The sequence below is a fragment of the Corythoichthys intestinalis genome, chromosome 9 (genome assembly GCF_030265065.1).
Source record: "Corythoichthys intestinalis isolate RoL2023-P3 chromosome 9, ASM3026506v1, whole genome shotgun sequence".
Classification (NCBI taxonomy): domain Eukaryota; kingdom Metazoa; phylum Chordata; class Actinopteri; order Syngnathiformes; family Syngnathidae; genus Corythoichthys; species Corythoichthys intestinalis.
The window spans coordinates 56,137,071-56,149,076 of record NC_080403.1 but is presented as its reverse complement, the minus strand read 5'-3'; the positions used below and the strand labels follow the sequence as shown (position 1 = coordinate 56,149,076).

The 12,006-nt window shown below is 43.6% G+C and overlaps 1 protein-coding gene and 6 non-coding genes across 9 annotated transcripts in view; all 7 read left to right on the top strand.

The window, feature by feature from the left end:
• Positions 1-2,074: 2,074 nt before the first annotated feature.
• On the top strand, positions 2,075-2,146 carry trnag-ucc (transfer RNA glycine (anticodon UCC)). The gene has a single exon. It is a non-coding gene; the product is annotated as a tRNA-Gly (tRNA).
• Positions 2,147-2,807: 661 nt separating this feature from the next.
• Positions 2,808-2,879, top strand: trnag-ucc (transfer RNA glycine (anticodon UCC)). Its single transcript has one exon. It is a non-coding gene; the product is annotated as a tRNA-Gly (tRNA).
• A 955-nt stretch (positions 2,880-3,834) lies between these two features.
• trnag-ucc (transfer RNA glycine (anticodon UCC)) lies at positions 3,835-3,906 on the top strand. The gene has a single exon. It is a non-coding gene; the product is annotated as a tRNA-Gly (tRNA).
• Positions 3,907-4,576: 670 nt separating this feature from the next.
• trnag-ucc (transfer RNA glycine (anticodon UCC)) lies at positions 4,577-4,648 on the top strand. The gene has a single exon. It is a non-coding gene; the product is annotated as a tRNA-Gly (tRNA).
• A 642-nt stretch (positions 4,649-5,290) lies between these two features.
• Positions 5,291-5,362, top strand: trnag-ucc (transfer RNA glycine (anticodon UCC)). Its single transcript has one exon. It is a non-coding gene; the product is annotated as a tRNA-Gly (tRNA).
• A 654-nt stretch (positions 5,363-6,016) lies between these two features.
• On the top strand, positions 6,017-6,088 carry trnag-ucc (transfer RNA glycine (anticodon UCC)). Its single transcript has one exon. It is a non-coding gene; the product is annotated as a tRNA-Gly (tRNA).
• A 2,954-nt stretch (positions 6,089-9,042) lies between these two features.
• LOC130921663 (dnaJ homolog subfamily C member 16-like) overlaps positions 9,043-12,006 on the top strand; it is a 35,802-nt gene continuing 32,838 nt past the window's right edge. For all 3 annotated transcript variants that reach the window (XM_057845815.1, XM_057845814.1, XM_057845813.1), the window contains exons 1-2: positions 9,043-9,412; positions 9,488-9,554. In XM_057845815.1, coding sequence (XP_057701798.1) covers positions 9,225-9,412; positions 9,488-9,554 — 255 coding nt within the window. In that variant the 5' untranslated portion in view covers positions 9,043-9,224. The remainder of the gene's footprint in view (positions 9,413-9,487; positions 9,555-12,006) is intronic.

Here is a 12,006-nt window from a genome sequence, read left to right as displayed (position 1 = left end):
GGGCATGTGCGTTAATTGCGTCAAATATTTTAACGTGATTAATTACAGCCCGTTAACGTGATAATTTTGACAGCCCTAAAAATGGACAATTCTTAATAGCGTGCGGAGTGCAAGGCGTTGGTGCTATAGTGGTTAGCATTGCTGCTTCAGTGAATAAGTCGAACGAAAGAAACGCAGACCCCTATTTTCTTTTGCTGATTAAATCTAGGCAAAGTGGCTTTTTAAACCATGTTTTGCTCCAAATTTACAGGTTTAATCAGTTTCTTATAACTGCTAGTCCTCGATCTGATGGGAAGAGGAATGGATTTGCTCAGTGGAAGTTTGACTAGTGCTTGGTACAATATAATACACAACAGACCAATGGGCAGAAGAATTTTGAACGGGAATTTGCTGAATTATTAGCTTGCCAGCTTAGATAAATATTGGTTTTGAATTAGAAAAAAGATGCTTTATTATCTAATTCCAAAGGGATCGGTGAATCCACATGTGAAACTTGTGAAGAGTCTTCTGAAGAGTGTTTCAAATGACACTGAAAATTTTAATGGAATATTTTTTGTAGTGATGGTGGTATAGTGGTTAACATAGCTGCCTTCCAAACAGTTCAACCCGGTCCGATTCCCGGCCAACGCAGATGCTTTAATTAGTGAGAGGTATGTGTCAAGCACCTATAGAGCCTACCCACCGACGTCATAAAACCACGTGCTCGCTGTATGGTTCCGCCCACTTGTCCGTCATTTTGTCTCTGTATTAGCATTGGTTTCAATTGATCGAGGAATTTAAAATGCATTTCATGGAAGACCCGGTGCTTTCTGATGCCGTAAACTCACTGGATGTGTTGCATAAAAGGCGTTATGTGGAAAAGCTTCGTTCTATACAGTCGCCAGATCCATATTTGATGCCTAAATCGATGATTTTTGACCGGCTGCCTTCGCCGTCTCTGCCTGACCCTGATATTTACAACTATCTTGTCCACACAAAATCAGCCTATTCTCACGAAAGTTTGAAGAACTTTAAGAGCTTGGAGGTTTATAAATGCTACGTTGCTGGTTGGGTGAAACAGGTCCTCGTACACAAAAATTCGGCAGGAATCTTGTGCTCGGAAGGTGAGTTACGAAATTTTCAATTCAAAATCTTTTGTTCTTGCTAACATCCACTGTCAAGTCTAATGTATTTCATGTCATTTGCCAATGGAGCTAGGGCTTTTAATGTTTATATGGTTTAGCGATAGCACTCACTACATACATACGTGTATGTTGTCGGCGATTAGCGTAGCAATGATCTTAATTGTGGTTGTCAGCCCAAAACCCTCTAAATATATATTAAATGCATCTTACCAGATATAAAATGACTACTACATAATCTGTGGTAATCGTTTGGAGCCCAGTTTTCTCGTCGAATTGCAGCAGCCCATCTCGCTCTCTCCTCTCCGTGTCTCTCGGAATCCGGTAGAACTTCAAGTCTCTCCGTCTATCTTCTCTGTTATTGCAACCGACCGCCACACACGCCTTCACCATTTTGATTATTAATGTTAACGAGCAGAAAAACACGTCGTAAATAGGAGGAATGTACGTAGCCGTAACAGGTCAACACGATGTGTTGCCGGACAAGTGGGCGGCACCGGTCAGGAGAGCGGAGTTGTGACGTCACGTGGGTAGGGTCTATTGGTATCTAATTTCGGGTGTGGGTTGTGGTGGACTCTTGATCATCGAGAAGAGGGTTGCAACTAGGGTTTCCCATAGGAACTTCATGTCATCTTCTGAAGAGTGTTTCAACTGACACCGAAAATTTTAAATGGACATTTACCAATACAAAGCGTTGGTGCTATAGTGGTTAGCATCGCTGCCTTCCAAGCAGTTAACCCGGGTTTGATTCCCGGCCAAAGCAGATGGTTTCCTTAATGAGTGGTGCCCCTCCAACACTCTTTAGGATGTAATTTTGGGTGTGGGTTGTGGTGGCTTGTCTAGATCACTTTAAGAGGGTTGCAACGAGTGTTTCCCGTCGGAACTTCATGTCATCTTCTGAAGAGTGTTTTAACTGACACTGAAAATTTTAATTGGACGTTTCTTGATGTAAGGCGTTGGTGGTATAGTGGTTAGCATAGCTGCCTTCCAAGCAGTTGACCCGGGTTCGATTCCCGGCCAACGCAGAGGGTTTATTTAATGAGTGGTACCACTCCAACATCCATGAAGATGTGGTTTTGGGTGGGGGTTTTTGTGGCTCCTCTAGAACATTCATCTTCAACCCTGTCCCCAAAGGCCCGCTGAGGGTCCAGGATTTCATTCCAACCAAACAAGATCACTATGATTTTCACCGATCTGGTGTTTTACAAGTGCGTTCAGTTGATTGTAGTCAGGTGCTGCTTGTTTTAGCAGAAATCTCATTGGTTCAACTATCTGTGCTGGATCGGCAGGAACAAAAACCATGACCCACAGCGGGCCTTTGAGACCGGGTTGGGGACCACTGGTCCAGATCATTAAGAGGGTTGCAATTAGGGTTTCCAAAAGGAACTTCATGACATCTTCTGAAGAGTGTTTTGAATGACACCGACATTTTTAAATGGACATTTCATGAGGCAAGGCGTTGGTGGTATATCCAGGTTTGATTCCCGGCCAACGCAAATGGTTTCCTTAATGAGTGGTACCCCTCCAACACCCTCTAGGATGTGATTTTGGGTGGGGGTTGTGGTGACTTGTCTCGATCATTTTAAGAGGGTTGCAACGAGGGTTTCCCGTAGGAACTTCATGTCATCTTCTGAAGAGTGTTTTAACTGACATTGAAAATTTTAAATGGACGCTTCTTGATGTAAGGCGTTGGTGGTATAGTGGTTAGCATAGCTGCCTTCCAAGCAGTTGACCCGGGTTCAATTCCCGGCCAACGCAGACGGTTTACTTAATGAGTGGTACCACTCCAACATCTGTGAGAATATGGTTTTGGGTGGGGGGGTTTGTGTACCACTCCAACACCTGTGAGAATATGGTTTTGGGTGGGGGGGTTTGTGGCTGCTCTAGAACAGGGGTCCCCAACCTATTCCACAAAGGCCCACTGTAGGTGCAGGTTTTCATTCCTACCAAACAAGATGATGACACTTTTTCCCCAATCTGGTGTTTTACAAGTGCAATCAGTTGATTGCAGTCAGGTGTGGTTTGTTTTAGCAGAAGCCTCATTGGTTCAACTGTCTCTGCTGGATTGGCTGGAACAAAAACCAGGACCCACAGTGGGCCTTGAGGACTGGGTTGGGGACCCCTGCTCTAGAACATTTGTCTCCAACCCTGTCCCCAAAGGCCCGCTGAGGTTCTAGGATTTCATTCCAACCAAACAAGATCACTATGAGTTTTCACCAATCTGGTGTTTTACAAGTGCGTTCAGTTGATTGTAGTCAGGTGCTGCTTGTTTTAGCAGAAATCTCATTGGTTCAACTATCTGTGCTGGATCGGCAGGAACAAAAACCATGACCCACAGCGGGCCTTTGAGACCGGGTTGGGGACCACTGGTCCAGATCATTAAGAGGGTTGCAATTAGGGTTTCCAAAAGGAACTTCATGACATCTTCTGAAGAGTGTTTTGAATTACACCGACATTTTTAAATGGACATTTCATGAGGCAAGGCGTTGGTGGTATATCCAGGTTTGATTCCCGGCCAACGCAAATGGTTTCCTTAATGAGTGGTACCCCTCCAACACCCTCTAGGATGTGATTTTGGGTGGGGGTTGTGGTGGCTTGTCTCGATCATTTTAAGAGGGTTGCAACGAGGGTCTCCCGTAGGAACTTCATGTCATCTTCTGAAGAGTGTTTTAACTGACATTGAAAATTTTAAATGGACGCTTCTTGATGTAAGGCGTTGGTGGTATAGTGGTTAGCATGGCTGCCTTCCAAGCAGTTGACCCGGTTTCGATTCCCGGCCAACGCAGACGGTTTACTTAATGAGTGGTACCAGTCCAACATCTGTGAGAATATGGTTTTGGGTGGGGGGTTTTGTGGCTGCTCTAGAACAGGGGTCCCCAACCTATTCCACAAAGGCCCACTGTGGGTGCAGGTTTTCATTCCTACCAAACAAGACACTTTTTCCCCAATCTAGTGTTTTACAAGTGCAATCAGTTGATTGCAGTCAGGTGTGGTTTGTTTTAGCAGAAGCCTCATTGGTTCAACTGTCTCTGCTGGATTGGCTGGAACAAAAACCAGGACCCACAGTGGGCCTTGAGGACTGGGTTGGGGACCCCTGCTCTAGAACATTTGTCTCCAACCCTGTCCCCAAAGGCCCGCTGAGGTTCCAGGATTTCATTCCAACCAAACAAGATCACTATGAGTTTTCACCAATCTGGTGTTTTACAAGTGCGTTCAGTTGATTGTAGTCAGGTGCTGCTTGTTTTAGCAGAAATCTCATTGGTTCAACTATCTGTGCTGGATCGGCAGCAACAAAAACCCCGACCCACAGCGGGCTCTTGAGGACAGGATTGGAGACCACTAGCCTGGATCATTGAGTGGTTTGCGACTTGGGTTTCCAAATGGAACTTCTGTCACCTTCTGGAGATTGTTTCAACTGACAGTTAAAGAATCAAATGGACATTTGCCAGTATATGGCATTGGTGGTATAGTGGTTAGCATAGCTGCCTTCCCAGCAGTTGACCTGGGTTCGATTCCCGGCCAATGCAGAAGGTTTGCTTAATGAGTGGTACCTCTCCAACATCCATAAAGATTTGATTTTGGGTGGGGGTTTTTGGTGACTCGTCGAGATCATTGGTCTTCAACCCAGTCCTCAATGGCCTGCTCAGGGTGCAGAATTTCATTCCAACCAAACAAGACTATGGTTTTTCACTACATTACATTGCAAACATTTTATTTTTCGTCAGCTTTTAATGTGCAATGACAGTTTATGACCTCGTCTTTTATTTATTTTATTTTATGTGTTTGTTTTATCTTTCAAAGTTGACTTATTTTGCTGTGTTTTGCTATATAAAGCACTTTGGTCTCCTTGGCGGATTTTTAAATGTGCTATACAAATAAAGTTGATTGATTGATTGATTGACTAACCTGGTGTTTTACAAGTGCGTTCAGTTGATTGCAGTCAGGTGCTGCTTGTTTCAGCAGAAACCTCGTTGTTTTCACTATCTGTGCTGGATCGTCAGGAACAAAGACCATGGCCCATAGCCGGCCTTTGAGGACCGGGTTGGAGACCACTGGTCCAGATCATTAAGAGGGTTCCAATTAGGGTTTCCAAAAGGAACTTCATGACATTTTCTGAAAAGTGTTTTGAATGACACCGACATTTTTAAATGGACGCTTCTTGATGTAAGGCGTTGGTGGTATAGTGGTTAGCATAGCTGCCTTCCAAGCAGTTGACCCGGGTTCGATTCCCGGCCAACGCAGACGTTTTACTCAATGAGTGGTACCACTCCAACATCTGTGAGAATATGGTTTTGGTTGGGGGGTTTTGTGGCTCCTCTAGAACATTTGTCTCCAACCCTGTCCCCAAAGGCCCGCTGAGGTTCCAGGATTTCATTCCAACCAAACAAGATCACTATGAGTTTTCACCAATCTAGTGTTTTACAAGTGTGTTCAGTTGATTGTAGTCAGGTGCTGCTTGTTTTAGCAGAAATCTCATTGGTTCAACTATCTGTGCTGGATCGGCAGGAACAAAAACCATGACCCACAGCGGGCCTTTGAGAACTGGGTTGGGGACCACTGGTCCAGATCAATTAGAGGGTTGCAATTAGGATTTCCAATAGGAACTTCATGTCATCTTCTGAAGAGTGTTTTGAATGACACCGAAATTTTTAAATGGACATTTCATGAGGCAAGGCGTTGGTGGTATACCCGGGTTTGATTCCCGGCCAATGCAAATGGTTTCCTTAATGAGTGGTACCCCTCCAACACCCTTTAGGATGTGATTTTGGGTGGGGGTTGTGGTGGCTTGTCTAGATCCTTTTAAGAGGGTTGCAACTCGGGTTTCCCGTAGGAACTTCATGTCGTCTTGTTTTAACTGACACTGAAAATTTGAAATGGACATTTTATGATGCAATGCGTTGGTGGTATAGTGGTTAGCATAGCTGCCTTCCAAGCAGTTGACCCGGGTTCGATTCCCGGCTAACGCAGATGGTTTACTTAATGAGTGGTACCACTCTAACTAACGCAGATGGTTTACTTAATGAGTGGTACCACTCTAACATCCATCAAGATGTGGGGGTTGTGGTGGCTCGCCTAGATCTTTTACAAGTGTGTTCCGTTGATTGCAGTCAGGTGCTGCTTGTTTCAGCAGAAACCTCATTGTTTCAACTATCTGTGCTGGATCGTCAGGAACGAAAACCACGACCAACAAGAACTTCATTTTGTCATCTTCTGAAGATTGTTCCAATCGACAGTGAAAATTCCGAATGGACATTTACCATTACAAGGTGTTGGTGGTATAGTGGTTAGCATAGCTGCCTTCCAAGCATGTGACCTGGGTTTGGTTCCCGGCCAACGCAGACTCTTCAAACAGTAACTGGGATGCTTCCCAACAACCATTAGGATATGATGGGTTGTGGTGCTTAGTCTAGATCAGTGGTCTCCAACCTTGTCCTCAAAGGCCTGCTGTGGGAGTAGGATTTCATTCCAACCAAACATGATGACAACATTTTTTTTTTTTTTTTTACCAATCTGGTGTTTTACAAGTGCAATCAGAATTTGATTGCAGTCAGATGCTGCTTGTTTTATCAGAAACCTCATTGGTTCAACTATCTCTGCTGGATCAGCAGGAACAAAAACCCCGATCAACAGCGGGCCTTTGAGGACAGGGTTGGAGACCACTGGTCTAGATTGTTGAGTGGGTTGCCACTCGGTTTCCAATAGGAACCTCATGTTCTCATCCTCTGAAGATTGTTCCAACCGACAGTGAAAATTTCAAATGAACGTTTACTAGCACAAGGTGTTGGTGTTATAGTGGTTAGCATAGCTGCTTTCTAAGCAGTTGACTTGGGTTTGATTCCTGGCCAACAACGATGGTTTACATAATTACATAAATTGCATCCTAAGGGATGTGATTTATGTATGGGTGGGGGTTGTGGTGGCTCGTCTATATCAGTGGTGTTCAATCCGGTCCTCTAAGGCCCGCTGTGGGTTGTGGTTTTTGTTCCTGTTGATCCAGCACAGATAGTTGAACCAATGAGGTTTCTGCCAAACAAGCGACACTGATTGCACTTGTAAAACACCAGATTGGTGAAAAAGTGTAGTCATCTTGTTTGGTTGGTATGAAATCCTGCACCCACAGCGGGCCTTTGAGGACTGGGTTGGAGATCCCTGGTCTAGATCCTTTTAAGAGGGTTGCAACTCGGGATTCCATTTGGAATCTTCTGAAGATTATTTCAAGTGGCAGTGAAAATTTCAAATGGACACCAAATTGACATGGCGTCGGTGGCATAGTGGTTAGCATAGCTGCCTTCCAAGCAGGTGACCTGGGTTCGATTCCTGGCCAATGCAGAATCTTTGATCAGTGTGCCAGATATATATTGGGATGTGAATTTGGGTGCGGGTTGTGGTGGCTTGTCTAGATCATTAAGTGGGGAGCAACTAGGGTTTCCAATCGAAACTTCATGTCATCTTCTGAAAAGTGTTTCAACTGTCACTGAAAATTTCAAATGGACTCTTCTTGATACAGGGTGTTGGTGGTATAGTTTTGAAAAGCTGCCTTCCAAGCAGTTGACCTGTGTTTGATTTCCAGCCAATGCAGATGTTTTACTCATCAAGGTACACTTCCAGCGCCCATTAGGAAGTAATTTTGGGTGGTGGGCGTGGTGGCTCGTCCAGATCATTGAGAGGGTTGCAACTCGGGATTCCAATAGGAACGTCATGTTGCCATCTTCATAAGATGGTTCCAACTGACAATGAAAATTTCACATTCACTAGTACAAGGCGTTGGTGGTATAGTGGTTAGCATACCTGCCTTCCAAGCAGTTGACCCGGGTTTGCAGTTTGGCACAACTTGAACATAAGGCAAACTCAGATGTCACGCAGGTCAGGGTGGTGACAGATCGTTCCCCTCTTATCATCTAATAATAACCTAACATGCTGGAAACTCGCCTCTTTTTTGGGGGATTAAAGATACGCTCACACAACTAGGAGAAAAAACCCAATTGGAGAGAGTACCACAAAAAATGAGCCGGTTTTGTAAAAAGGCCGTTTTCTGTTCCCAACAGGGGGCGCCAGTCCTAATGTGTAATATTTCAATGCATTTGTGGTTAGGCTGGGATACCTCACATACATGCCAGTTATGAAAAAGACTGCACTTTGTTTCAGGGAGTTATTAGCCATTTACTGAATTTGGCGTGTTGCCCAAAAAATACCCGCACAGGTCAGGCCCGTAAATGAAAACTCACCATTTTGATAACTTCAGATCTCATATGTCCCATGAACAGTCTTACCAATTTTGAGGAGGATCCACCTAACTCCCTAGGTGCCGATGTCTCATATATGCACCCTGTAAATCGATAAAAATTTCACATTCAATCCAAAATACCTGATTTCTCGTTGGATTTGGAATATTGGTGCAAGATACTTTTTGGAGCAGTTTTGGACAAGGTATCGACTCCCCAAATTTCATCACTACGTTGAAAAAATCAAATGCGAGAGGCATTTTTGAAAATTTGAAGGGGGCGCCACTGAGCCATTTTGTTACTTTTTTCGCAAGGTCACAAAATTATCTGAATTTACACCAAGCAGCATGTATGTGCAAATTTTGGTGAGTTTTCGAGCATGTTAAGGCCTCCAAATTGGCCATTTTTATATAAATAATTAAATAAAAATAAAATAATAATAATAATCAACATTTGCAGAACAACAGGGCTCGCGCACCACTTGTTGCTTGGGCCTTAATCAACTGTATAATGTTATATTTAGCAAATGACTACGACACAAAATGGCCGACCAGAAACAACGTCTGTCCCACATGGCTCATAGCGCGCATCAGACATCTATTCTAATATACGCGACGTATACGGATGTACAGCTTAAAGAGAAACGCGTTACATAGGTTTTATTTTGAAATATACAACCGGAAGCTATTCACCTAATTCTTATGACAACTGCTTTTTACTAACGTGCACCATATTAGCTGCAAATAGCCTTTTAAAACACTAGCATGCGGCTGCTACGCTAACCGTGAACGGCACTACGGTGATATTAATGCGACGGCTTAGCTTGGCGACGTTGGTTTTTAAACCATTCCTCCTCAGGATAAACGAAAAGTGACAAGCGATGACTCCTGGGGGAACGAGCCGACATCACGGGCTGTGCCTATGGACGCTCGCCATCTTTCTGCTAGTTTTGACTGCTCGTTTGGGAGAAACGACCTCAGGATACGACCCATATAAAGTCCTCGGAGTCAGCAGGAGTGCCAGCCAGGCAGAAGTTAAAAAGGCATATAAGATCCTTGCCAAAGAATGGTGAGTTGAGTGACGTAAATGTTTGACCACAACCCATTTTAACCTGCTCTTTCTCATTTCCAATGTATTTTCCAGGCATCCGGATAAGAATAAAGACCCCGAGGCTGAAAATATGTTCATCAAGGTTTCAAAGTCATACGAGGTGTGTGTAATTTTGGACTTTGAACATACAGTGCCTTATTCCTTCGGGTACATCACGATTCGATTTGTTATAGTGGGCTCACCATAATGATGATCTCGCGATACGGCGTTTGATTTTTCAGCCACTTCCTGTTGATTTTGGCTCATTTATGGGTCACTTCCTGTTGATTTTTGGTGCGAGAACAGGAATTATCCCTGGAGTCTCCCCAAATGAATAGGCAGTGACTCAAACTCGACAGGAAGTGACATATAAATTCCTTACAATGAACAGGAAGTGACGTGTTAAGTCGATGGCAGCCAATGCCAGTTTGTTTTGGGACATTTCATAGTGATTTTCCATCCCTTCCTGTTAATTTTGGGGTGTTTATGGGTCACTTCCTGTTGATTTGGGGGGCATGTACAGGTCACTTCCTGTTGATTTTGGCCTACTGAAAAGGTTTTGAGTTATTTCGCATCATTTCCTGTCGATTTTCAGTCACTTCCTGTTGATTTTGGGGGATTTACATGTCACTTCCTGTTTGTTTTGGGGCATTAACCGGTCACTTCTTGTTGATTTTGGGTTACTGAAAAGGTTTTCAGTTATTTTGCGTAATTTCCTGTTGATTATCAGTCACTTTCTGTCGAGGGCATTGACGGGTCACTTCCTGTTTATTTTGGGTTACTGAGAAGATTTTCAGGTATTTTGCGTCATTTCCTCTTGTTTTTCGGTCATTTTCTGTCCATTTTTGGGCATATATGGGTCGCTTCCTGTCGATATTGGGGCATATACGGGTCACTTCCTGTTTATTTTGGGTTACTGAAAATATTTTCAGGTACTTTGCGGTACTTCCTGTTGTTTTTCGGTCACTTACTGTTGATTTTGGGGCTTTTATGGGTCACTTCCTGTTGATTTTGGGGCATTAACAGGTCACTTCCTGTTGATTTTCAGTAAGTGTTGATTTTGGGGCATTTCTGGGTCACTTCCTGTTGATTTAGGAGAATTTACAGGTTACTCCCTATCGATTTTGGGGCATTGACGGGTCACTTCCTGTTGATTTTGGGGCATTGACTAGTCACTTTGTGTTGATTTTGGGTCACTGAGAAGGTTTTCAGGTATTTTGCGTCATTTCCTGTTTTTCGTTCACTCACTGTTGATTTTGGGGCATTTATGGGTCACTTCCTGTCGATTTTGGGGCATTGACGGGTGACTTCCTGTTGATTTTGGGTAACTGAGAAGGTTTTCAGGTATTTTGCATCATATCCTGTTGTTTTTCGGTCAATTCCTGTTGATTTTAGGGCCTTTATGGGTCACTTCCTGTCGATTTTGGGGTATTGATGGGTCACTTCCTGTTTATTTTGGGTTACTGAAAAGATTTCAGGTATGTTGCGGTACTTCCTGTTGTTTTTTGGTCACTCACTGTTGATTTTGGGGCTTTTATGGGTCACTTCCTGTCGATTTTGGGGCATTAACAGGTCACTTCCTGTTGATTTTCAGTAAGTGTTGATTTTGGGGCATTTCTGGGTCACTTCCTGTTGATTTTGGAGAATTTACAGGTTACTCCCTATCGATTTTGGGGCATTGACGGGTCACTTCCTGTTGATTTTGGGGCATTGACTAGTCACTTCGTATTGATTTTGAGTCACTGAGAAGGTTTTCAGGTATTTTACGTCATTTCCTGTTTTTCGTTCACTCACTGTTGATTTTGGGGCATTTATGGGTCACTTCCTGTCGATTTTGGGGCATTGACGGGTCACTTCCTGTTGATTTTGGGTTACTGAGATGGTTCTCAGGTATTTTGCATCATTTCCTGTCGTTTTTCGGTCACTTCCTGTTGATTTTAGGGCCTTTATGGGTCACTTCCTGTCAATTTTGGGGCATTGACGGATCACTTCCTGTCAATTTTTGGGCGTTGACGGATCACTTCCTGTTTATTTTGGGTTACTAAAAAGATTTTCAGGTATATTGCGTTACTTCCTGTTGTTTTTCGGTCACTCACTTTTGATTTTGGGGCATTTCTGGGTCACTTCCTGTTGATTTTGGAGAATTTACGGGTCACTCCCTATTGATTTTGGGGCATTGACGGGTTACTTCCTGTTGATTTTGGGTTACTGAGAAGGTTTTCAGGTATTTTGCGTCATTTCGTGTTGTTTTCGGTCACCTACTGTTGATTTTGGGGCCTTTTTTGGGTGACTTCCTGTCGATTTTGGGGCATTGACTGGTCATTTCCTGTTGATTTTGGCTTGGTGAAAAGGATTTTAGGCTTTTCGCATCATTTCCTGTTGATTTACAGTCACTTCCTGTCAATTTTGGGGCATTGACGGGTCACTTCCTGTTGATTTTGGGTTACTGAGAAGGTTTTCAGGTATTTTGCGTCATTTCCTGTTGTTTTCGGTCACCTACTGTTGATTTTGGGGCCTTTTTTGGGTGACTTCCTGTCGATTTTGGGGCATTGACGGGTCACTTCCTGTTGATT